The sequence below is a fragment of the Entelurus aequoreus genome, linkage group LG13 (assembly GCF_033978785.1).
Source record: "Entelurus aequoreus isolate RoL-2023_Sb linkage group LG13, RoL_Eaeq_v1.1, whole genome shotgun sequence".
NCBI classification, from domain to species: Eukaryota; Metazoa; Chordata; class Actinopteri; order Syngnathiformes; family Syngnathidae; genus Entelurus; species Entelurus aequoreus.
This window is the reverse complement of record NC_084743.1, coordinates 51,816,187-51,842,986: the sequence shown is the minus strand read 5'-3', so window position 1 is coordinate 51,842,986 and position 26,800 is coordinate 51,816,187. Positions and strand designations below refer to the sequence as shown.

General features: G+C 39.3%; 1 protein-coding gene and 1 long non-coding RNA gene across 3 annotated transcripts in view; one reads left to right on the top strand and one right to left on the bottom strand.

Annotated features, from left to right (window-relative positions):
- Positions 1-25,534, top strand: part of rinl (Ras and Rab interactor-like) — a 42,703-nt gene extending 17,169 nt beyond the window's left edge. The window contains exons 4-11 of one of the 2 annotated variants that reach the window (XM_062068624.1): positions 2,408-2,480; positions 5,672-5,760; positions 7,267-7,352; positions 9,452-9,680; positions 11,640-12,299; positions 14,194-14,511; positions 14,576-14,707; positions 21,882-25,534. In XM_062068624.1, coding sequence (XP_061924608.1) covers positions 2,408-2,480; positions 5,672-5,760; positions 7,267-7,352; positions 9,452-9,680; positions 11,640-12,299; positions 14,194-14,511; positions 14,576-14,707; positions 21,882-22,204 — 1,910 coding nt within the window. In that variant the 3' untranslated portion in view covers positions 22,205-25,534. The remainder of the gene's footprint in view (positions 1-2,407; positions 2,481-5,671; positions 5,761-7,266; positions 7,353-9,451; positions 9,681-11,639; positions 12,300-14,193; positions 14,512-14,575; positions 14,708-21,881) is intronic. The other variant, XM_062068625.1, reaches the window with a different exon arrangement.
- LOC133663898 (uncharacterized) overlaps positions 1-26,158 on the bottom strand; it is a 31,811-nt gene extending 5,653 nt beyond the window's left edge. The window contains exons 1-2 of the long non-coding RNA XR_009828429.1: positions 26,137-26,158; positions 24,134-24,200 (exon numbers count right to left, since the gene is read on the bottom strand). This is a non-coding gene — a long non-coding RNA (uncharacterized LOC133663898). The remainder of the gene's footprint in view (positions 1-24,133; positions 24,201-26,136) is intronic.
- Positions 26,159-26,800: the final 642 nt, after the last annotated feature.

Below are 26,800 nucleotides of genomic sequence, written 5' to 3'. Positions count from 1 at the left end.
GGTTGATTTCAGGCCCAATGGTTTAACACTGCGTACTACACTAACATAAACAAACATTTTTTAAGGTGAGGTATAAAGGTAAACACAAAAGTGCAAGGCACCACTAAAACTTACCAGAGGTGGGACCAAGTCATTGTTTTGCAAGTCATAAGTAAGTCTCAAGTCTTTGCCCTCAAGTCCGAGTCAAGTCCTGAGTCAAGACAGGCAAGTCCCGAGTCAAGTCCAAAGTCAAGACTGGAAAGTCTCAAGTCAAGTCCCAAGTCCTGCATTTTGAGTTTCGAGTCCTTTCAAGTCCTTTTAACCACAGACTAATATTTTTACACAGATCGTGTAAGCTTTTAAAACGCTGTATTTATTTATTAAAACAAGTGCATTTGAAATTGCAGGAAAAAAATAGTGCTGACGTTGCACTTCATAGTAGCACTGTTAACCAGTCATTTTAAACATGTAACTCATTCCTTTACAGAATAAACACATTTGAAAAAACAAGTGCAACTGTACTTATTTGCACAAAAGTGTAAACATTGTATTTCCATTGCATATTGCATCGTAACTAGTTCCACAGCAGTTTCTATCCTGTTCTTACATCTCATACTGTATGTGTGTTTATGTGTGCGTACACATGAAAAACATAACAAATACATAAACATAACAATGAACAGAGTTGTACTTTGTAGATGTCAGGGCCCTATGCAATATGTACACATATTCTTAATATAGTATACATTTTAACTGACCTTTATTTGACTATGTTTGTCATTTTGTAGGTGGCTAAAATAGGTGTTGCTGACCGCCGTCTAACGTTCCGTTACTGTGTGTGATACATTGACTAACGTAACGTTATGTGTAGGTACCTCATGCAACCCTGCTTAAAAAAAATCACTTGACAAAAAGTATGAATAAGGTAGTGAACTGCAGTGAACGCAACAGATTGCCGTGTTTGCAATGACGTTATAACCATAGACATTTTATAAGTAGACGCAGCATTGGCTGCTGTGACGCAAGAAATCGGCCGCCATCTTGAAGTGGTGATGAGGAGCCGGCGAGCAATTTGATTGGATGAATGCTGTGGGATGAAAACAACGTAGATCTAATTTGATTGGCTGTTGTACTGACAGCGCACACGCTGACAGACACACACACATACACAATGGAAGATACGAAGCGCTCCTGAATAACTTTTTAAGCTTTGGGTTTTGGGGAAAGTAGCAAGTCATGTCAAGTCAAAAGGCTCAAGTCCAAGTGAAGTCACAAGTCATTGATGTTAAAGTCTAAGTCGAATTGCAAGTCTCTTTACATTTTGTCAAGTCGAGTCTAAAGTCATCAAATTCATGACTCGCGTCTGACTCGAGTCCAAGTCATGTCACCTCTGAAACTTACCCTTTAAACCAGGGGTGTCCGGATCAGGCCCGCGAACAGGTTTTATCCGGCCCGCGTGATGAGTTTGCCAAGTATTAAAATGAGCTGCTTTTTTTTTAAACTAAAGAAACTGCTGTTCTAAATGTGTCCACTGCATGTCACAATAGCTAATCTGTTAGGCAAGCAAACGGTTTATACCGGGGCCAAGCAAGAGGTACACAGTAAAGGGTGACTGTGGCTCCTCCTCCTCGACCCACATGAAACTTATATGTCTTCTGCTTCGAACATTTCGTCATTTGGCACCCTTACTCCCCCAAAATGTCTCTGTCAAACACTAGAAAAGGGAACTTAACCCTTTTCAATAGTTTTTACCTCCGTTTCTTACGGTTTGTTGAGTTAGCACTGGATTGATACGTGGACATGACAATGGAGGTATTTGATACCTAGAATAGTTTACATGTTGTGTTTTTTGTTCAATCCCAGAAAGACTGTGACTTAAAGTTTAATCCTGGCTTTGTAGATACACTGAGACGACGTGTACGCTGATTGTGTTTTTGAAGCTGCACCAATTTCCTCAGAATTTTCAACAAACTTGAAGTGTTTTGTCCAGAGGATTATTTGTGATTTGTGCGTTTTCAGAATTTGCCAAAGTAAAACAAAGAAAACAACCTGGAGTTGTCTTTATTTTTAAGTTATCATGCCATGATTTTACCATTCCGGCCCACTTGGGAATAGATTTTCCTCCATGCGGCCCCCGAGCTGAAATGACTTTGACACCCCTGCTTTAAACACTCGAAAGGGGTAAAACATGCACAACAGAATGTTCTAATGAACAAGTGACAGCTTGATTAGCACAAGTAAAAAGATACAGTACACTTAAAATTACAAAAACATGAGGGAGTATTGTATAAAAACTAAAATAAAGACCAGGCCAGCTTCAGAAATCCCCCTTTATGATAACTGGTACAATATTTTCAGTGTTTACAAGAATGTAAAAACATTTCACACCTAAACCCTGCCCACTCTTCTCTTGTTTCTTCTACTTTAGTCTTCCAGCTGTCTGAGTCGTGTCTTTCTTTCTCGGAGTTGGCTCACTTGGTGTTCTTCTACTCTTTGAGCAGGTGAGCTTTGCAGTACGGCTAAATTTATTTTAGCTAAAAACCAGCAACATGTCAATCTGTGCACAGACTGCTCACACTATTAGCTTAGTTTTGATTGCCACTGGCACAGGGCTTTTAACAGGGGTGCTGGAGAAAAAAATTGATTCACATCCAATTCACGATTATTATTTAAAAAATGGATTAAAAAGAAAAAAATATAGAGAAAAAAAAAACATCTTCGCCTTTATAACATGAAACCTGATATAAAAGGTTTTATTATAATTTTTATACCAAATAATATACTGCAAAAATCTAATTGAATCGAGAATCAATTCTGAATCAAATCGTCACCCCAGGAATCAGAATCGGATGGTGAGTTGTTGTAAAATTCACGTCCCTAGTATTTACTATCATATGCATTTATCACTGCAGTCATTTTCAACAGGTTGTGTCCAATATTTTCCCACCTTAGCTAGTAAATAAGGCACCTATTTAAAAAGTTTTAAGTATGACACAGTGAAGTTCTTTATTGCTGCAAACAATAAAGAAATACATACAGCAGTACCTCAGTTTCGTTATTAATTTGTTCCACAATGTCCGACAAAGACCTGCTAATCCAATGTATCTGTTCCAGACACCCAAAAATAATAACACAAACACATTTTATAGAGAATAATTATAGTGTTACATGCATAAAACAATGTCAAATACATATAAATGAGCCTAGCATATCTCCAACAAACAGTTTCATTTAGAGATGTCCCAATCCCTAAAATGGGATCAAATTGGGGGCTGATATCAACCTTTTTTAACTGATCTTTACTGCTGATGTTTACATGGCTAAAGAGTTCACTCTCGTGAGAGATTCCTTCACAAGGGACACAATTACGTGTCCATATTCCTTGTTACACACATGCAGGAGTTGCGCTGTAAGGCGCGTGTCTTGGCTCGCATTTGAGCACGAGCTACAACGAAACTGTCACAAGCTGAGGAGGTGTTTGTTCAGCTTCCTTTAAAAAGTATTCATGCCTTTAAGAAGAGGCTGAACAAACACCTCCTCAGCTCTCAGCTTGGGACTGTAATCCCTTAAAGCTCAAGGACTTTTATTCATCAAACATTTAATTCATATATACCCAGAGTAGAGTAGATGCAGATCAGTGATAGGTTATTTGAATGTATTTTCTTAAACGTGTATCCGCAAAAGCGTAACAAAAAAATAAAATAAAAAAAAACTAACATGTTGTCTATCCACAGTGTAGAGCCACTTCTGCGATACTAATCTTCAACACCATGGTGAAAAATTAACTAAGTTCTCGCCATACTTGCCAACCCTCCCGATTTTCCCGGGAGACTCATGAATTTCAGTGCCCCTCCCGAAAATCTCCCGGGGCAACCATTCTCCCGAATTTCTCCCGATTTCCACCCGTACAACAATATTAGGGGCGTGCCTTAAAGGCACTGCCTTTAGCGTCCTCTACAACCTGTCGTCACGTCCGTTTTACCTCCATACAAACAGCGTGCCGGACCAGTCACATAATATATGCAGCTTTTACACACACATAAGTGAATGCACTGCATACTTGACCAACAGCCATACAGGTCACACTGAGGGTGACCGTATAAACAACTTTAACACTGTTACAAATATGCGCCATACTGTGAACCCACACCAAACAAGAATGACAAACACATTTCGGGAGAACATTCGCACCGTAACACGACATAAACACAACAGAACAAATACCCAGAACCCCTTGCAGCACTAACTCTTCCGGGACGCTACAATATACACCCCCGCTACAACCAAACCCCGCCCACCTCAACCCAGCCGCAAGGTTGGCAAGTATGGTTCTCACTGGAGGACTAGAGAAAAAGGAATTGCTAAGCATGCTACACACACACACACACATTCTTATGTTTGTTACCTTCTTGAGACCTCCGAAAAATGCCTACATCTTTAGGACCAGCCTTTCTAGATATATAAAGATTTGTATTTACAACATTAATGATATATATATACTATGCAAATATAAAAAAGGTAAGCTTTGAGTTATTTTTTTGTTGTTGTTTTGTTTGTAATTGTTTTTTATTCTTCATTATTTACTTCAAGTTATGACAGTGTGTCTCTCTATACATATATTTTTTTAATTCATTTTGGCCAAAGGGGGCACATTTCAATTTCTTACACACATGTGTTATTACATATGTTGGCCAGAGGGGGAGCACTTCAAATTTTTACACACACTTGTTATTTCATATGTTATTTCATATGTTAAAACCGACACACAGTCAATTTGAAAAATCCCTCCTTTTTTGGAGCCACCCTAATTTTGATAGATTTCACCACCAGGGGTGCAAATGAGACATTATTTATTAGATGCAATGGTTTTCCGTATTGGGACCATGATTTCGGTCCTAAGTTGTTCTCCGGTCCTCATATGGAAGGTACTTTTCCTTGTTGATGTCTCAAGAAGGGTAGAAATACAAGAACACACACACACACGCACGCACACACACACACACACACACACACACACACACACACACACACACACACACACACACACACACACACACACACACACACACACACACACACACACACCGAGCAGTACAACACAAGAAGCTTTAGTGTAAAGGGGTGATCGATCCAGATGTCGATACTATTGATACCTAGAGTACTATCAGTATATAAACGATACTAAAGTGATTCGATCAGTATTTTTCTTTTCCTTGTTTTTAATATCACAAAATACATTTTTTGGTCGTTTCTGTTATAGGTTAACAAGTTCTGGGAGTAAGTGTATGGATAGAGGAATGATTTAAATGGGAGCCAATAGTTTTTGTTAAGTGCACTCGCCACTTTATTTTGTTAAAAAAAATAATGTGTAGCATTCAATATGACACATTTTTAGCACATCATTTGATTTACAACAATACTAGCAAATTTCTACATTTAATAAGATAAGCTTCATGAAAAGGTGTTATTCTGTTAACTTTAGTTACTGTACTCACTATAAAACATTTTCAGTTCTATATTATCCGATATGAGACCCAAATAAATTGCATCAGAGGCCAAAAATGTTGGTCGTAACATCCCTAGTTTCAATTCCTATTTTTGTCAACAGTGGGATTTAAACCAGAACCCTCTGTATAGGAAGTTTGATTTCTGTAAACCTGTGCCTTAAATGTATGTTTATCTTCCATGTTAGGGACGTGTTGGCTGTCTGTCTAAAGTTTCCTCGCTGGATCTACAATGTAACTGGGATCGCCAAAGATCGTCTTTCTCAGCTCCAACCCAGTGAGTATTTTGTTTGAGTCATGAGCTCGGTGTACACACAAACTACACACATCAACATAATCAGGCTGATCTAGTGGTGTTGGGGGATTTTTGGGGATAAAATTGTATTAGTACATACAGGTTTTGGAGCAACATACAGTATGTTGCCATCCAAGCAACGTCTTTTTCATTGACGCCCCTGCTTATTTCAGCAAGACAATGCCAATTAAGTCACATTCTGCACGTGTTACAACAGTGTGGCTTCTTGGTAAAAGAGTGCGGGTACTAGACTGGCCTGCCTGTAGTCCAGACCTGTGTCCCATTGAAAATGTGTGGCGCATTGTGAAGCGTAAAATACCAAAACAGAGACCCCGGACTGTTGAACAACTTAAGCTGTACATCAAGCAAGAATGGGAAAGAAATCTACCTGAAAAGCTTTAAAAATTGGTCTCCTCAGTTCCCAAATGTTCACTGAGTGTTGTTAAAAGGAAAGGCCATGTAACACAGTGGTAAAAATGCCCCTGTGCCAACTTTTTTGCAATGTGTTGCTGCCATTAAATTCTAAGTTAATGATTATTTGCAAAAAAAAATTAAGTTTCTCAGTTCTCAGTTAAATATCTTGTCTTTGCAGTCTATTCAATTGAATATAAATTGAAAAGGATTTGCAAATCATTGTATTCTGTTTTTATTTATGATTTACACAACGTGCCAACTTCACTGGTTTTGGGTTTTGTAAACAGTGATTTGATTGTCAAAGCCTGCAGATATGGTACCACCTAATGGAATGTATACAGTAAAAAGAAACGCTAGACAGATTAAATTATGATATTTTACAATAATTTCCACTAACAGAGTAAATACTGGTGGGATATCTACATTTAAATAAATAAATGGGTTACACTTGTATAGCGCTTTTCTACCTTCAAGGTACTCAAAGCGCTTTGACACTATTTCCACATTCACCCATTCACTCACACACTGATGGCGGGAGCTGCCATGCAAGGCGCTAACCAGCACCCATCAGGAGCAAGGGTGAAGTGTCTTGCCCAAGGACACAACGGACATGACTAGGATGGTAGAAGGTCAGGATTGAACCCCAGTAACCAGCAACCCTCCGATTGCTGGCACGGCCACTCTACCAACTTCGCCACGCCGTCGATCCATTTCAATTACTGTATTCAGAGATGAATCTAATCTTATAACTGTAGTAAATAAATAATAATTTTCAGACCAATTAAATGAAATTGGATATTTTACCGCCAACCTGACGATCTCTCATGGCACACCAATGTGCCACAGCACAGTGGTTGGGAATCACTGTCCTTATAGGAACAATAAGAACATACGTTAGAGTCTTTAATATTTACGTCTCCCACATCCAGGAAATCTGCTTTAAAAATCTGTACTCATGCCTTCTTCCATGCGAATTATGTAAACTGCCTGACTGCAAAAGTGCCTCATCAATGATTCCTTGTCATGGACCATCAACATATTTGACGAATATATAATATAACTTTCGTCATGTAGAAACCTGGCTCAGCACACCGCCTGACCAGATGACTGATGCAGATGTGAATGAGTTGGAGCCAAACACCATGATGTGCTCCATACAGGTATGACATAATAATAATAATAATAATAATTATAATGTGGAAATTCAAAATCAAAAACTGAACTAGAGCTGCTAATAATACAAGCGCTGCAAATGCCTTTATAAAGATATTAATGTGCAGTAATTTGATTTATAATTTGTTTTCAATGTACTGTAGTTGTGTATAGAGGCAATGAAATATTGTTGTACTGAGGGACGGATGTATGGGATGGTGAACTGCAGGTGTATTCATGTTGAGTAGAGATGTTCCCATCAGGGTTTTATGCTGCCAATTCCGATGCAGATCATCCATGGGTGAGATCGGCCGATACCAATACTGATCACATGTATCAACTGTACATTGTTCAATGTATTTATGGTGAGACATTTTATCAATGCCAACACAATATTTAAAATAGGTAATTTTCAATTGTCAATTGTATAAAATAACTAAACCAAAGCAAAAACTACTTAGTTATTCATTTAAACCCTTTGGATCATGCTCTCCCGTGCCCAGGAAATTATTCCCTTAATTTGTAAACGTGATAAAAACAACAAAATATTTTGAGTACGTAAAAATATCGATCTGATCACATTAGTATCGATCCTATGCTGGTACTACTCTTTGGTATGGACACCACCACTTACTGTGACAATGCTGACACATCAACAGTTGTTGTCATGTTATCCTTTCTCTAGCTTTGTCCTCCAATGATAATAATACTTGATAATGACACTTAAGATACTAAGAAATGCACTTTATTTGCCCTAATGGAAGTGAATATTATTAGTTTAGAGAATGGGCTCCACACTGTGTATGGAGACACATAATTAGCTGCCAACCGCTTGTCAGCCAGAGAGGATCAGCGTTTGTGATCAGCATTAATCGGTAATGGCCAATCACATACTTTTTCACAAAAAAACGGTCAATACCAATCAATCGGCACATCCCTAATGTCAAGTATATACAGGCGTGGTCAAGAACATAATGTCATGGCTGTCTTGAGTTTCCAATAATTTGTACAACTCTTATTTTTTTGTGATAGAGTGATTGGAGCACATACTTGTTGGTCACAAAAAACATTCATGAAGTTTGGTTCTTTTCTGAATTTATTATGGGTCTACTGAAAATGTGACCAAATCTGCTGGGTCAAAAGTATACATACAGCAATGTTAATATTTGGTTACATGTCCCTTGGCAAGTTTCACTGCCATAAGGCGCTTTTGGTAGCCATCCACAAGCTTCTGACATCACATGGACAAAGATAAGACCTTCTTGAGGAAAGTTCTGTGGGCAGATGAAACAAAAATTGAGCTGTTTGGCCACAATACCCAGCAATATGTTTGGAGGAGAAAAGGTGAGGCCTTTAATCCCAGGAACACCATTCCTACAGGAACACCATTCCTACCATCAAGCATGGTGGTGGTAGTATTATGCTCTGGGCCTGTTTTGCTGCCAATGGAACTGGTGCTTTACAGAGAGTAAATGGGACAATGAAAAAGGAGGATTACCTCCAAATTCTTCAGGACAACCTAAAATCATCAGCCTGGAGGTTGGGTCTTGGGCGCAGTTGGGTATTCCAACAGGACAATGACCCCAAACACATGTCAAAAGTGGCTAAATCAGGCTAGAATTAAGGTTTTAGAATGGCCTTCCCAAAGTCCTGACTTAAACGTGTGGACAATGCTGAAGAAACAAGTCCATGTCAGAAAACCAACAAATTTAGCTGAACTGCACCAATTTTGTCAAGAGGAGTGGTCAAAAATTTGACCAGAAGCTTGTGGATGGCTACCAAAAGCGCCTTATTGCAGAGAAACTTGCCAAGGGACATGTAACCAAATATTAACATTGCTGTATGTATACTTTTGACCCAGCAGATCTGGTCACATTTTCAGTAGACCCATAATAAATTTATAAAAGAACCAAACTTCATGAATGTTTTTTGTGACCAACAAGTATGTGCTCCAATCACTCTGTCACAAAAAAATAAAAGTTGTTGAAATTTTTGAAAACTCAAGACAGCCATGACATTATGTTCTTTACAAGTGTATGTAAACTTTTGACCAAGACTGTATATATTGCATTTACAGCTTGTCCACCTTTTGTGTGTGTTCCTGTAGTTAACCTCAGCCAACGGAGCTCTGTGTGTCATCAACCCGCTCTATCTTCTTGAGCATGGAGATGATTGGCTGACGCATCAGGCAACCAGCGTGCAGTGCCCAACACAGACGCCAACTTACAGGCGAGAGAGGCGCCTCAGTTCCACTCGAAAGTGGGTTGGGGCCGGCCTGAGGAGCAGCCGAGCCGTCTCACTGGACCAAGAAGCCTTTGTTGGCACTGAAGGCTCAGGTAGATTTTGTTCCTGACTGTCACACTTTTGTCCTTTGCTGAATTATGGTGGCCTGGAAGTGCAAAACACTTTAACCTGTGGTTTGCGCAATCGGAAGTTGTTTTGTTAATTGCTTCCTTTTCTGTAATTGTAATTTGTTTGATCAACTTCCAGGCCAGCATATCTGACTAAATGTACCAAAAACACTCAAAATATTCATGTGCATTATGGATGATGCATTTGAGGACAGCATTTACTTATACTGCCAGCTTTAGTGCACCTGGCACAAGATACATATTTTCATTTGAATCCATTAGGTTTTTAAGATTTGCATCTAATTGATGCAATATTTTAGATTCAAATAAGTGTCGTAAAAGTTGTTTGATTTGAAGGTGGATTCACATTTAAGATCATGTCGACATTAACGGCATGGAAATATTGTCACTGGGCACTCAAGGACACCGTACAAAATCACAACAATAAAATCAAATTGTATAAAAAAAAAAACAACAAAGAGAAAAGAAAAGATGATTACAATGAATAAGCAGTCAGGAATAGGTGTGTTTTGAGTCTTGATTTGAAGAGGGATATTGAATCTAAGTTGCGAAGGTCTGGTGGTAAAGAGTTCCAAAGATGTGGGGCAGAGCGGCTGAAAGCTCGGGCACCCATGGTGGACAGTTTAAATAAAGGGACAGTGAGATGGATGGATGAAGAGGATCTTAGGGAACGTGAGGGCGTGGCGTCATGGATCAGGTCAGAGAGATAAGATGGAGAGAGGTTATGGATGGCTTTGAAAGTGAGGAGAATTATATTAAAGTGGATGCGATGTTTGATGGGTAGCCAGTGGAGTTGCTGCAGAACAGGGGGAAGGTGCTGGACTGAAGGGGTTCTGGTGATTATCCGGGCTGCAGAGTTCTGAAGAAGCTGAAGTTTGTGAAGTGACTTGTGAGGGAGACCAAACAGGAGAGAGTTGCAGTAGTCCAGGCGAGAGGTGACCAGGCTATGGACTAGTATGGCAGCAGTATGAGGGGTAAGGGATGGGAGAAGACGATTAATGTTCCGAAGATGAAAGTAAGCAGACCGGGTAATGTTGTTTATGTGGGCTTGAAAGGAGAGTGTGCTGTCGAGGATGACACCCAGACTTTTGACTTGGGAGGAGGGTGAGACAGAGAAATTGCCGAGAGTAATGGACAAGCTGTTGTTTTTGGCGAGAATGGTTTTTGTACCGACAAGTAAGATTTCGGTTTTATTACTATTGAGTTGAAGGAAATTGGATGAGAACCACTGCTTGAGTTCACTGAGGCAGTCTGTAAGGGAGGAAGGAGGGAGAGAGGCAGTTGGTTTTGGTGGAGATGTAGAGCTGGGTGTCATCCGCATAACAGTGAAAATAAATTTTAAATTTACGGAAAATATTGCCCAGGGGAAGAATGTAAATGATAAAAAGCAGGGGACCAAGAACAGAGCCCTGGGGGACACCAGAGGAAACGGGAGACGGAGGGGATTTGAATGAACGGAGTTGAACAAACTGAGTGCGGTCGGAGAGATATGATCTAAACCAGTGAAGGGGTGTGCTTGTGATGCCAATACTGTGCAATCTATGGAGGAGGACAGTGTGTGAAATGGTGTCAAAGGCTGCAGTGAGATCTAAGAGGATTAGGATAGTGAGAAGACCAGAATCAGCTGCCAGGAGGAGATAGTTAGTGATTTTTACTAATGCTGTTTCAGTGCTGTGCAGGGGGGCGGAAACCAAACTTTTGAGTAATTTCACTTGTTTAAAGCCTTTACAAACATTCCACAATACAACATTTTAAAAGCATGCATGACTTGTGCCGATGTTGTATCGGATCAATATTGGTATCGGCCAATACTTAAGGCTCCTATATCAGTATTGCATCAGAAGTGATCGGGAAACCCCTAATCTTTACTGTGTTTTACCATGTGACAGACATGAGGTGTTAATCATCCTGTTTGGTATCCAGGTCGGATCAGACGCAAGTCTGAAGAATCCGAGCCAACCTCGTCGGTGTCATCCCCTCAAGGAGGCGTTGTCCTCAGGAGGTCCAGCCAAGGTTCCACCTCTACCCTCTCCAACAAAGGGAGCACGGGGAGCTTGTCTGCTTCTAGCACTGAGCTGCAGAACCGTGACAGCGCCGGGTCTCAGTCCCCTCACAGGGTCTCCTGGATCGAGGATGGCTTCTGGCTGCCACCGCCCACCAGGCCTTCTTCGTTACTCCCGCCACCGTACTCTGAGCTGGACTCGCTGTCCATCAGCAGCATAGAAGAAGAACAGGAACACCAGTCGCCGAGCCCCACGTCCCATCACCCGTCGGCCCACCGGCTGGCTGACAAAGTCATAAATCGCCTCTCCGCAGTGGGCCAGGCACTCGGCAGCCTGGTGTGTCAGAAGAAGAGGCTGACCAATCGCGTTGTGGAGCTGAGCGACAGGAAACGGGGACCTTTTGCAATGGCCGTGAAGGAATTTGTGGAGGCAACGCTGGAGAGAGGAACTGACATCACGGGGTCAGAGTTCTTACAGGAAGTGAGGTCATCGCTTACATCACTGAGGGAGACTCTCCTGGATTACCCTGATATCCAGGCGCTGTTGGACAGTATGACCGACCTCAGTGACTCAGAGATAGGTAAGTGATATCATTTCATTTCTGCAGGGAACCTTTTTCTTTTGCAGTTTTGGACAGATCCAATGCAAAAGCTTGACCAAAAAATGTTGATTTTAAAATACTTAAATGCAATAATGCTATTTTTTTCACTGTATATTTGAACCTGGGCAATGTGGGAGTCTCAATACTCTAATGGGCATAAAAAAAAACATTTATTAATTGAAAAATGTATCTATTTATCCCACACTTTTCTTTTGTAAAGTAAATTCGTACAGCCGATATGGGCATCTACAGTCGTGGCCAAAAGTTTACAGACACTTGTAAAGAACATAATGTCATGGCTGTCTTGAGTTTCCAATCATTTCTACAACTCTTATTTTTTTGTGATAGAGTGATTGGAGAACATACTTGTTGGTCACAAAAAACATTCATGAAGTTTGGTTCTTTTATGAATTCATTATGTGTCTACTGAAAATGTGACCAAATCTGCTGGGTCAAAAGTATACATACAGCAATGTTATTATTTGTTTACATGTCCCTTGACAGGTTTCACTGCAATAAGGCGCTTTTGGTAGCCATCCACAAGCTTCTGGTTGAATTTTTGACCACTCCTCTTGACAAAATTGGTGCAGTTCAGCTAAATGTGTTGGTTTTCTGACTGATATGGACTTGTTTCTTCAACAAAAATTTAGCTGTTTGGTCACTATACCCAGCAAAATGTTTGGAGAAGAAAAGGTGAAGCCTTTAATCCCAGGAACACCATCCCTACCGTCAAGCATGGGTGTGGTAGTATTATGCTCTGGGCCTGTTTTGCTGCCTATGGAACTGGTGCTTTACAGAGAGTAAATGGGACAATGAAAAAGGAGGATTACCTCCACATTCTTCAGGACAACCTAAAATCATCAGCCCGGATGTTGGGTCTTGGGCGCAGTTGGGTGTTTCAACAGGACAATGACCCCAAACACATGCCAGAAGTTGGTAAATGAATGGCTAAATCAGGCTAGAAAAATAAGGTGTTAGAATGGCCTTCCCAAAGTCCTGACCTACACGTGTGGACAATGCTGAAGAAACAAGTCCATGTCAGAAAACCAACAATCTTAGCTGAACTGCACCAATTTTGTCAAGAGGAGTGGTCAAAAATTCAACCAGAAGCTTGCCAGAAGCTTGTGGATGGCTACCAAAAACACCTTATTGCAGTGAAACTTGCCAAGGGACATGTAACCAAATATTAACATTGCTGTATGTATACTTTTGACCCAGCAGATTTGGTCACATTTTCAGTAAACCCATAATAAATTCCTAAAAGAACCAAACTTCATGAATGTTCTTTGTGACCAACAAGTATGTGCTCCAATCACTGTATCACAAAAAAATAAGAGTTGTAGAAATTATTGGGAACTCATTATTTGCCTGAGTAGCTGGACAGGACAAAAAATTAAAAATTAAATTAAATTAAATTTAAAAAACATTATCTATTGAGCACTTGACGCCAGACTAACACCAGACTGGATTAACTTGCTGGAATATAAAGACAATATAACATACATCCATAAACCTGGATGCATATGCAAAAGTGCAATATATTTATCTGTACAGTAATTTATTTATTTATATCTGCACCTTATTGCTCTTTTATCCTGAACTACCATGAGCTAATGCAACGAAATGTCGTTCTTATCTGTACTTTAACGTTCAAATTTGAATGACAATAAAAAGGAAGTCTAGTCTAGTCTAGACTGCCCTCCTAAGTTCAGTCCCAAACTTGGGAGAGTCTTTACATGTTTGCAGCCTTTTTAAACAGGTTTGTAAATTGTCAGTATCAGACATCGGTACCATTTTGCACAACTGCCTGTACAGTCAAATACACACATAGATTAATATTAGTAACCATAGGGATGTTTTCCCTATTCAATAGACCCCCTGGTGGAGCTCTCCGTGCACAAGGTGGCCTTAAAGCCGGTGTCGGCTCACCTCTACTCCTGCATCCACATCTGGCGGTCCAACGACGGCAGTTTGCAGCGTCTGGAGCACAACCAGCGTGTTCTGGAAGACAACGGCGTGGAGGCGCTGGGGGGAGCGTCGGGCGTCGGAGTTCCGGACTTAGTCACCCTTGAGCGGATCCAGCAAAGATGGGCAAGTATGCACAAGGCCTACTCCCCCAACAAGAAGGTCCATATCTTGCTCAAAGTCTGCAAGAGCATCTACCACAGCATGAGCTCCAATTCCAATTCAGGTACTTTTTCTTTTGTCGCACGAAAGATGGCGTATAGTCCCAGTCCTCCTTTCCTGTCTTGCAGATGTGGTATTGGGAGCTGACGACTTCCTGCCCTGCCTGACGTGGGTGTTGCTGCGCAGTGACCTGCTCAACTTGCAGATTGACACAGACTACATGATGGAGCTGCTGGACCCCGCACAGCTTCAGGGAGAAGGTATGGAAGATACACCCAGACTCGACTAACACTAATTAAAGCAGCACTAAGTAACTTTTCAATCTTCATCAAATATTTTCATCACTTTTGGGATGATACATTGACTTACAACTAGTTGAATGACACCTCTGTCATGGCCTGAGGGGGTCTGTATCGCTTTTACTGGCACTCAGCGACTTTGAGGAGGGTGGCAGGAACCATGACACACAAAAAAACTACAAATGTGTTGACTTGCTTTACGGCATACGTCACTTGCCCTTTCCTATTCGTTAAAACGACGGAAGTCGATGCGACGCCAAAAACAAATAGAAGAACGCCTACGTGCAATTACTGCTATCATGGCAGAAGCTCCAAAACAACCAAAGAAACAAAAAGTTTTTTCTGAGGAGACAAGAAAAGAAAAACGGAGCCTCCCCAGATAAAAGGACAGTCAAGATCAACTAGTATGTGACTTTCGATGCTCAAATCAAGATGATAATGCTAATTAGGGGTGTGGGAAAAAATCGATTCGAATTCAAATCACGATTCTCACGTTGTGCGATTCAGAATCGATTCTCATTTTTAAAAAATCGATTTTTATTTTTAATTTTTTTAAATTATTTTTTTTAATTATTTGTATTTTTTTATTAATCAATCCAACAAAACAATACACAGCAATACCATAACAATGCAATCCAACTCCAAAACCAAACCCGACCCAGCAACACTCAGAACTGCAATAAACAGAGCAATTAAGAGGAGACACAAACACGACACAGAACAAACCAAAAGTAGTGAAACAAAAATGAATATTATCAACAACAGTATCAATATTAGTTACAATTTCAACATAGCAGTGATTAAAAATCCCTCATTGACATTATCATTAGACATTTATAAAAAAAAAAAAAAAAGAACAATAGTGTCACAGTGGCTTACACTTACATCGCATCTCATAAGCTTGACAACACACTGTGTACAATATTTTCACAAAGATAAAATAAGTCATATTTTTGGTTCATTTAATAGTTAAAACAAATTTACATTATTGCAATTAAGTTGATAAAACATTGTCCTTTACAATTATAAAAGCTTTTTACAAAAATCTACTACTCTGCTTGCATGTCAGCAGACTGGGGTAGATCCTGCTGAAATCCTATGTATTGAATGAATAGAGAATCCTTTTGAATCGGGAAAAAAATCGTTTTTGAATTGAGCATCGTGTTGAATTGAAAAAAAAATCGATTTTGAATCGAATCGTGACCCCAAGAATTGATATTGAATCGAATCGTGGGACACCCAAAGATTCACAGCCCTAATGCTAATGTTAGCTATCAGAAATAAAAAGCCACCAGCTTTATAGTTCGCAGTTCCACACTATTTCCTTCGTAAAAACTCTCCCGCTGGTCTTTCTTTGCTTCAGACCTGCTTCAGACCTGAATCCGCCCCGATACATTCTTAATAGTATCGTCATGTTTGTAGCAAAATCCAAACTAATTTTTTGATAGCGTCTGCTATTTAACATCAGCATAGCCATTAGAGACATAATATTTGTGCCAATAATACATGTCAGTTTGACGCTATATGCGCTTGTCCTCATGGGAAATGTGGTCTTTTTCTGGCAAAACACTACCGCTTTGGTCCCCTGGCGTTGCCAAAATCAACCAAAACTGAAAGTTCTTAAGTGGACTTTTAATAACTTTTCTTTGCCTTAAATGCAAATTAAGCACACATTTGTGAAAGTGGCCACAAGCTTTATTATAGACATGAATGTAGTTCAATTCTACTTATCTATGTGAATGTGTGAGCACTTCAGGGGTGGTGTAGATCAGTGTTTTTCCACCTTTTTTGAGCCAAGGCACATTTTTTGCATTGAAAAAATCCGGAGGCACACCACCAGCAAAAATCACTAAAAAACGAAACTCAGTTGACAGTAAAAAGTCGTTGTCGCAATTGTTGGATATGACTTTAAAGCATTACCAACCATACATCAATATAGCTCTTGTCTCAAAGTAGGTGTACTGTCACGACCTGTCACATCACGTCGTGACTTATTTTGAGTTTTTTAGTGTTTTATTTCTTGTCTTGCGCTCCTATTTTGGTGGCTTTTCCTCTTTTTTTGGTATTTTCCTGTAGCAGTTTCATGTCTTCCTTTGAGCGATATTTCCCGCTTCTGCTTTGTTTTAGCAATCAAGAATATTTCAGTTGTTTTTATCCTTCTTTGTAGGGACATTGTTGATTGTCATGTCATGTTTGGATGTACATTGTGGACGCCGTCTTTGCTCCGCAGTAAGTCTTTGCTGTCGTCCAGCATTCTGTTTTTGTTTTACTTTGTAGCTAGTTCAGTTTAAGTTTCGTTCTGCATAGCCTTCTCTAAGCTCCAATGCCTTTTCTTAGGGGCACTCACCTTTTGTTTATTTTTGGTTTAAGCATTAGACACCTTTTTACCTGCACGCTGCCTCCCGCTGTTTCCGACATCTACAAAGCAATTAGCTACCGTCTGCCACCTACTGATATGGAAGAGTATTACACGGTTACTCTGCCCAGCTCTAGACAGCACCGACACTCAACAACAACACATGATTTGCAGACTATAATTACTGGTTTGCAAAAAATATTTTCAACCCAAATAGGTGAATTTAGATAATCTCCCACGACACACCAGACTGTATCTCACGGCACACTAATGTGCCGCCGCACAGTGGTTGAAAAACACTGGTGTAGACCACTGTTTCATAACCATAGGGCCCAAGCGCCCCTCAGAGGGCCACCAAAAAATATATGTTTCTCAGCTGTGGTGTGTGTCACTACGCGATCGGTCCACGCATTAGCGAAGACGATGTCACTTCCTTTCTGGAAATATAGCGTTTGAGATGCCACGTGCTGTGTAATTTGGTTATAAATATTATTGTTTATTAAATAAACAGACTGAATTGCCTATAGTAGTAAGAGAACAATAATATAAAAATGAAGATAAAAAATAGGCAGTATTATTGCCTCAAACTTAAACAACACTCATTCTTCTGTCATTGCAATGAATGACACATGGGGGCGCCATTGAATCTTCTCACTAATTTATTTTTTAAAGTTGATTTTTTAAAACCTATATCTGCAGCCTTACAAAAAGTAGACTTTTAAATTGTCAGTATTGTGAGTTGATATATTTGATGTAAATAGTAGTAAAAAGATGGATTTCTTTGCATCGTATACATCGTTCAGGTTTCTGTACGGACCTGTACGGTTTCTGAAAATAAATACTGTATACAGTGTTATAGCTTCTTAAATGTGTTTTATTTTGTATGTAATATTTAATATGTAATTGTTCTTGATATAAAGATTCCAACAACAAATAAGAAACATTGAACATACATAACTGCTGTAAAACAAAGTCTTTGCGCATAAGTTGACTAATCGGGTCTTCCGGTACCGGTCGGGTCGTGACAGTCCGTATGGGCCACAGCGGTACTCAGTTGTAATACACTTTTCCACCACTTGTGGCAGTAATGCCAATATCAAACAGACAGAAGAAGTCTGAAGCGAAAGTGATAGAGAAGTTTCTTTAGTGCAAAAATTATGACTTAAGTTATCAAGCTGTATTCTAATTTTATTGACAGTTTATTTATATTCATTATTATTTAATGTTTATTTAGTTTTATTATTATTTTTAGTTTTTTATGACTCCCTTCCTTTGCAGTATATTTGATTCATATTTATTTTTGTAATTAGCCTGACCTAAGACTTGACAATAATCTTTTTGATTAACACATGGTTTCATATCATTTGACAAGGATTGTCCTGTTAAACTTCAAGTAGGTTAGATATAAATATTGACGACAACAGTAAGAATACTAATTCAATGGTAATATTTGAGTGAGCTCCGGGCCCCTCTGTAGTGGAAATAGTGGGCCACGAGGTCAAAAAATAAGAACCTCTGTCGTAGACTTCCATTGAACACTGTAGTTAGACCTTAAACCCACCAGATGGCAGCAAACAAGTATTTTAGACTACAAATATCCTTACTGCACAATATTATAGCTCAGGGGTCCCCAAACCTTTTGACTCGGGGGTCGCATTGGGTTAAAAAAATTTGGCCGGGGGCCGGGCTGTATATATATATATATATATATATATATATATATATATATATATATATATATATATATATATATATATATATATATATATATATATATATATATATATAGATAGATAGATAGATAGATAGATAGATAGATAGATAGATAGATAGATAGATAGATAGATAGATAGATAGATAGATAGATAGATAGATAGATAGATAGATAGATAGATAGATAGATAGATAGATAGGTTTTCTTTTGCATTTGACCCATCACCCTCACCCCCTGGGAGGTGAGGGGAGCAGTGAGCAGCAGCCGTGGCCACGCCCGGGAATCATTTTTGGTGATTTAACCCCCAATTCCAACCCCTTGATGCTGAGTGCCAAGCAGAGAGGTAATGGGTCCCATTTTTATAGTCTTTGGTGTGACTCGGCCGGGGTTTGAACTAATATATATATATATATATATATATATATATATATATATATATATATATATATATATATATATATATATATATATATATATATATATATATATATATATATATATATATATATATATATATATATATATATATATATATATATATATATATATATATTATATTGGCCTGGTCACATCATTTAAATGGCCCGACACATCATTTGAGTAGCCCACCATGTCATTTTATGTGGTCCGCCATGTAGTTTAAGTGGCTGGTCACATCATTTAAGTGGCCCACAACATCACTTAATGTGGTCCACCACATCATTGCCCACCACATCATTTAGATGGCCTACAAAAAACATGTTATGTGGTCCGCCACTTTATTTTATAAGGTCCGCCATGTCATATTACTAAGTTGCTCATCACGTCATTTTATGTATTCCGACACATCATTTTATGTGGTCCGCCACTTCACAGACCACCATATAATTTTACGTTGTCCGCCACATCATTTAGGTGGCCTACCACATGTATTGTGGTCTGCAACTTTATTTTATAAGGTCAGCCATGTCATATTACTAAGTTGCTCATCACGTCATTTTATGTATTCCGCCACATTATTTATTGTAGCCCGCCGCGTTATTTAAGTGACCTGCCAAGTTATTTTACGTGGCCTGCTACGTCATTTATAGTTGCACACCACATCATTTATAATGACCCTCCATATCATTTCATGTGGCCTGCGAGAGGCTGTAAATTACAAAACACGTTCTGGCTCAATGTATTTGTTCTTTCAGTTTTGACAGAAACATGCACTGCTTACACGTGCATATGTTCTTCACTTGGATATTATCTGATCTTGCAACAAGATGTCCGAAGCATTTTTTTTTCTAATCAAAAGTAAATACTTTAATGTCTGTTTGTCACCTTTACTTGTGATTTTAAAAAAAAAGTTGTCCATCAATTCGTTAATAAAAAATATAATAATCAAAAACAGTTGCCTATGCAAAGTGTGTAACAGGGCTATTATACGTCTACAAACCCCAAAACCAGTGAAGTTGGCACGTTGTGTAAATCGTAAATAAAAACAGAATACAATGATTTGCAAATCCTTTCAACTTATATTCAATTGAATAGACTGCAAAGACAAGATATTTAATGTTCGAACTGGAAAACATTTGTTATTTTTTGCAAATATTAGCTCATTTGGAATTTGATGCCTGCAACATGTTTCAAAAAAGCTGGCACAAGTGGCAAAAAAGACTGAGAAAGTGAGGAATGCTCATCAAACACTTATTTGGAACATCCCACAGGTGACCAGGCTAATTGAGAACAGGTGGGTGCCATGATTGGGTATAAAAGCAGCTTCCATGAAATGCTCAGTCATTCACAAACAAGGATGGGGCGAGGGTCAATACTTTGTGAACAAATGCGTGAGCAAATTGTCAAACAGTTTAAGAACAACATTTCTCAACGAGCTATTGCAAGGAATTTAGGGATTTCACCATCTGCGGTCCGTAATATCATCAAAACGTTCAGAGAATCTGGAGAAATCACTGCAAGGCCGAAAACCAACATTTAATGCCCATGACCTTGGATCTCTCAGGCGGTACTGCATCAAAAACCGACATCAGTGTGTAAAGGATATCACCACATGGGCTCAAGAACACTTAAAAAAAAAAAAAGCTGTCAGTAACTACAGTTCCTTGCTACATCTTTAAGTGAAAGTTAAAACCCTACTATGCAAAGCGAAAGACATTTCTCAACAACACCCAGTAACGCCACCGTCTTTGCTGGGCCCGAGCTCATCTAAGATGGACTGATGCAAAGTGGAAAAGTGTTCTGTGGTCTGACGAGTCCACATTTCAAATTGTTTTTGGAAACTGTGGACGTCGTGTCCTGCGGAACAAAGAGGAAAAGAACCATCCGGATTGTTATAGGCGCAAAGTTGAAAAGCCAGCATCTGTGATGGTATGGGGGTGTATTAGTGCCCAAGACATGGGTAACTTACACATCTGTGAAGGCACCATTAATGCTGAAAGGTACATACAGGTTTTGGAGCAACATATGTTGCCATCCAAGCAACATTACCATGGATGCCCCTGCTTATTTCAGCAAGACAATGCCAAGCCACGTGTTACATCAACGTGACTTCATAGTAAAAGAGTGCGGGTACTAGACTGGCCTGCCTGTAGTCCAGACCTGTCTCCCATTGAAAATGTGTGGCGCATTATGAAGCCTAAAATACCACAACGGAGACCCCCGGACTGTTGAACAACTTAAGCTGTACATCAAGCAAGAATGGGAAATAATTCCACCTGAAAATTTTCAAAAATTGGTCTCCTCAGTTCCCAAACGTTTACTGAGTACCAAAAAAAATGTAATTTCTCAGTTCGAACATTAAATATCTTGTCTTTGCAGTCTATTCAATTGAATATAGGTTGAAAAGGATTTGCAAATTATTGTATTCTGTTTCTATTTACGAATTACACAACGTGCCAACTTCACTGGTTTTGGGGTTTGTATATTCATATATATTCACTGTTAAACGCGGCCCTTTAAAGGCAGCCACAATTGCAATGTGGCCCTCAATAAAAACAAGTTTGCCACCCCCCCCCCCCCCCCCCCCCCCCCTTTGTCCATTTCTGTACTTTTCGAGATTGAATTGTCGCTTTCTTCCTCAACAGGTGGCTACTACCTGACAACCTTGTACGCCGCTCTCTACTACATCAGCAGCTTCCGGCCGCGCTTGGCCGCCCGTCAACTCAGCGTGGAAGCCCAGCACTCTCTCAGCCAATGGCATCGCAGGCGCACCGTGCACAGCAACCAATCCCGGCACAGTAAGCGCAGACGGACCGTTCGCAGACAGACGAGTCCTGAGAAGGCCGTGCAGGCGGAGGATGGCGACACCGGGGAAGTGGGGGAAAGTGTGATGGGTGATCCACAGCAGCAGACAGAAATGAACACGGATGAGACGCTGGACTCTAATGACAACTGGACACAAGATTAAATGTGTCTTACTCTCACATCCCACCCAGAAAGCCAAATTATGGTAGATATTCAAATTGATATCATGGGAATATGACTAACTTTGTTCAGTAAACACATGAAAGAACATACAGTATATTACTGCTTACATGTCATTGGGGACTTTATATTCATAAAAATGTATAGATTATTATCATAGCATAAATAGATGTTTAGAGTTTGATTTATATTTTTATATAGTTGACACCTGGATCATAGCCATGTTGATGAAAATTGACAGTAAATAAATAACCATAACAACAATGAAACACCAAATAATTGAACAACGTCAGTGGCGCTTATTCGCCACCAGGGGGCAGTAATGTGTGTTCTGAAGCAGAGTCATGTATAAAGAGAGCATGGCCAACTAAGCAACAGGCACCATGACTGCTACTTAGGACGTGTAGCACAGATGCATGCAATTGCTGTCATTTTGATGTTCGCTTTTCTGACCAAATAAACCAAAGTAATATGTCTAAATATAGTTCTAAACATACTCCAGCGCATACACTTTCGTCAAAGTATAATTTTGCCGCCGTAGTCGACGCACTCTGCTGCTACGTTCCTGCGACCAGCGACACTCTAACACGCACTCGGCGGGGCAACAAACGTAAAAAAAAATACACAGAACGACCAAAAAATAACTTGCTCCTCTCATTTTGCCAAAATCTTCTTTAGCTTTAGAGCAGGGGTGTCAAACGTAAGGCAGGTTTTATCCGGCCTGCGGGATGAGTTTGCTTAGTATAAAAATGAGCCGACATTTTTGAATGAAAGAAACTGCTGTTCTAAATGTGTCCACTAGATGTCGCAATAGCAATTATTTGTATCTTTGTAGATGATGCTACATGTGTAAAAAAAATTTGTGCACCAGTCAAGGAAAATGAGCAAACTACATAAATAACATCCTGTAATTTGATTTTTATATTATTGTTTTATCTTGATTGATTGAAAATTGACTGATGAACATTATTACATAATTTATTCATAAAATATAAATAACGACAAATAAATGTAGAATACTATTAACCGCAACATGTAAGTGTAAAAAAAAAAAAAACCATTATGATTTGTACATTTTCAGAATGTGCTTTCAACAAAGAACACAATCTGAAGTTGTCTTTATTTTTAAGTTACCCTGCCGTGATTTTACCAGTCCGGCCCCACTTGGGAGTAGATTTTTCTCCATGTGGCCCCCCCATCTAAAATGAGTTTGACACCCCTGGTTTAGACCAACAATCACGCAGAAATAGTGCTTTGTGTGTGAAGTATGTCAACTGTGGTGTCTGCCACCAATGTATTGTAATCACTCATTATGTATTATTCAAACTGATCTTTCTTTTTTGTATCATGCTAAGTTAATAAGTGTACATGTTCTACCTATTTCCCCATATTTCTACACAATAACTCAGAATATAAAGAATATGGCGGGATTTTTGGTCCAGAACGTATTTTGCTTTATTCATTATTTACATATTTCTTGCCACCTTATGTCGAATGTTTTTTATGAGATTTTCAGTTCACTTTCTCATCCATTATTACACCCAAAATGTGGTTTCTTTTACTCTTTCTCCATCTATTTGTATTTGCGTTTGACTTTCTCTTCTATTGTTACCAAGATGCATTATTTTAGTTTTACTGAGATTCAAAGTTAGTCTGTTTTTGTCAAATCTTCTGTTAAATGTATTCATTTCTTCTATTATTATTATTATTGGTGGCTCTCCAGTGTTTGACAGCGAACCGGCACTTCCCATACTTGCCTGATTTCCGGGTTGTTGGTAAAGCAATGGAAACGCTTTCCAGAATTCACGCAGGACTTTATGCTGCACAACAGGACATTTTTTACATGGCAAAAAACTAAGGAGGAAGCACCGCAAACAAAGAATCAGCTCAAAGTTGGAAGTACGGTAGTCACCTGAGTGCCTTTTGACCAATTGTTGAGGACTTTCTCTTCATACTCGACTCTGTTCTGAGGGAACTCCCTGAAAAAAGAAAATATATATACATATATTTTTATCTTTTTATATTTTTTTAAATTTTAACGGGCAAAATGGTGCGCCGTCGTCATATCGTGACATTGCTGGTTTTACGAGCAGACGAGCATGTTCGGCAGCGCACAATCACAGAGTAGGCAAGGCAAGGCAAGGCAACTTTATTTGTATAGCGCTTTTCATACACAAGGCAGACTCAAAGAGTACTTACAAACAGACACTGTGTGTAGACAGAAAAGGGAGAACGGATGCATTTTGGCTTAAAAAACTAACGATAAATGTCAAGCTACAACACTGAAGCGCCGCCCTACAAGAGGTGCTTTAAAACATGGCTAGCGAGTTAGCGGGTAACGTCCATCCACAGTCCGGAGTGTTTCGGCTCCTTCTAAATCACTAACCCTCGCCTCCATGGCGACAAATAAAGTACGTTTCTTACAAGTATCATCCCTGCATGACGAGGAATAGCTAAACATGCTTCACTACACACTGTAGGAGGATACAATAGCTAACCGGCGTCACCACTAAGAAAAGCTAGCGCTCCTGAATGTAAACAACTGCCATGGATGAATCTACACCTGACATCTAGTGTAATTATACCAAGTACAAGAGCGTATCCAGTTGATACTACAATGATAACATGGATATTTTTTACCGTCGCAAAGTCGTTTTTTCTTTTCTTAAATGTAAATTAAGTTTATAATAAATATGTCCCTGGACACATGAGTACTTTAAATCGGACCAATGTATGATCCTGTAACTACTTGGTATCGGATTGATCCTAACATTTTTGGTATCATCCAAAACTAATGCAAAGCATCCAAACAACAGAAGAATAAGAGATTATTACATTTGAACAGAAGTGCAGAAGGAACATGTTAAAACAGAAAATAAGCAGATATTAACAGTAAATGAACAAGTAGATTAAAGATCAATTTTTATAGCTTGTCCCTCATAATTCTGACAAAATAAAAGAATAGTAAAAGAATGGTTAATAAGTATCGAAATACATTTCGGTACATGCAACCAGAATAGTTAATTCTAATGCTATGTCCTTTGACTGTGACTTATTTTCCAGTCCTGTCGGGTCTTGTGCACATACCTGGGCAATTTTTATTAAAAAAATAGCTTGCAAACTAATCATTCGCCCCAAAGAGCTGTTCAAAAGATTTGACTCTTTCCAGAACTGCACATCTCAATAAAGGATCCATTGTTGGCAGGCCCAGAACCGGTTGTCCTTTTTTTTTATTCATGTGAAACAATTTTTATACTTATACTTAAGCAAATATTTGTTAACGCTTTGTTTTGTCTTTCAATACAAAATATCACAGCCTTAAAAAGTCACATTTGTACTCCAAACACCAGCAGCTAGACGGTTAACTAGCTAGCTAGCTAGCGAGCTGCTACCAAGGTAAGGTATTGACATTTTTACAGACTATTCTTGATTCTCAAGGTAAAAGTGTCGCTTTTGCTTCTAAATTTAAAAAAAATAAATACAGCATCATTTTTCAAAGGACAGTTGAACAGATTTTATTGCCCTATTCTAAAAAAATGTTTAGGTGTATCACGATTACCCTGAGGTCGTGGTTAGCATTAGAGTTGTTTTTTCCCCGTGTGTTATGTGTACAGTTTTAAATGGAAGACTAATATCAAAAGAAATACGGTAAATTCAAACAAACATGTCAATTTCAGGTGACTTTTTTTTTTTAATTACTCCTACTGTCACGATCGGGATGCAGCATGCTGCGGTTCGTTCACCCGGAATGCATTACTGACGGCTCCGGACCCAGGCGTGAAGTTAGGATTTGATTTACTAACATGAATCACCCAACTACCAAAAACACAGGCAAAGAACAAAAAAGACAAGCGTGCCTAAAACACGTGAAGCTAATACTTAGCAGAAGCTACGGCATGGAACATGGAAACTTACTTGGTCAGAACGTGACGTAAACAATGAAACCACACGAGTGACCGGAAAAGGCAGACTTAAAAAGAGTCTCTGATGACAAACAGGTGCGCGTCCGGAACACAAGCGGCAGGTGAAAATAATAAGTAGCCATGGTGACAAAAACAAACAAGGAAGCGCAGACGGAACTAAAGAAGTCCAACACTAACAGAACATAACTAAACTAAACATGATCCGGACCACGGATCATGACACCTACTAATTATTTGACTTCAAGGTCCCTACTTTATAGGATGCTGGGATAAATAAAAATAATGATAACAATTTTATACAGGAGATGTTTCCTTTACGTTCTTTGTGTGCATTGAGAATAAAACTAAAACTGTTGAAATCAGGTCTATAAGGTGTTAATGCTCTTCAGATGATGACGCTACATGGCACACTTCCATAGTATCTGCCAGACTACAGATCCTGCTATGTAGAACAGAGCATTTTCCAGCAAACTAACAAACCGAATGGGAAGATAACTGTGGTCACACACCAAGACCAAAATGTGGCCTAACGGAGATAGGTGTTCTTTTGCAAATTCAGCAGAGGACATCTCTACTGCAGAGAGGGACACCATGTTATCCTCGGCTGCCACGTTGCCGGTTTCACAAGTTGAGACACCACAGCGAACCTGAAGATG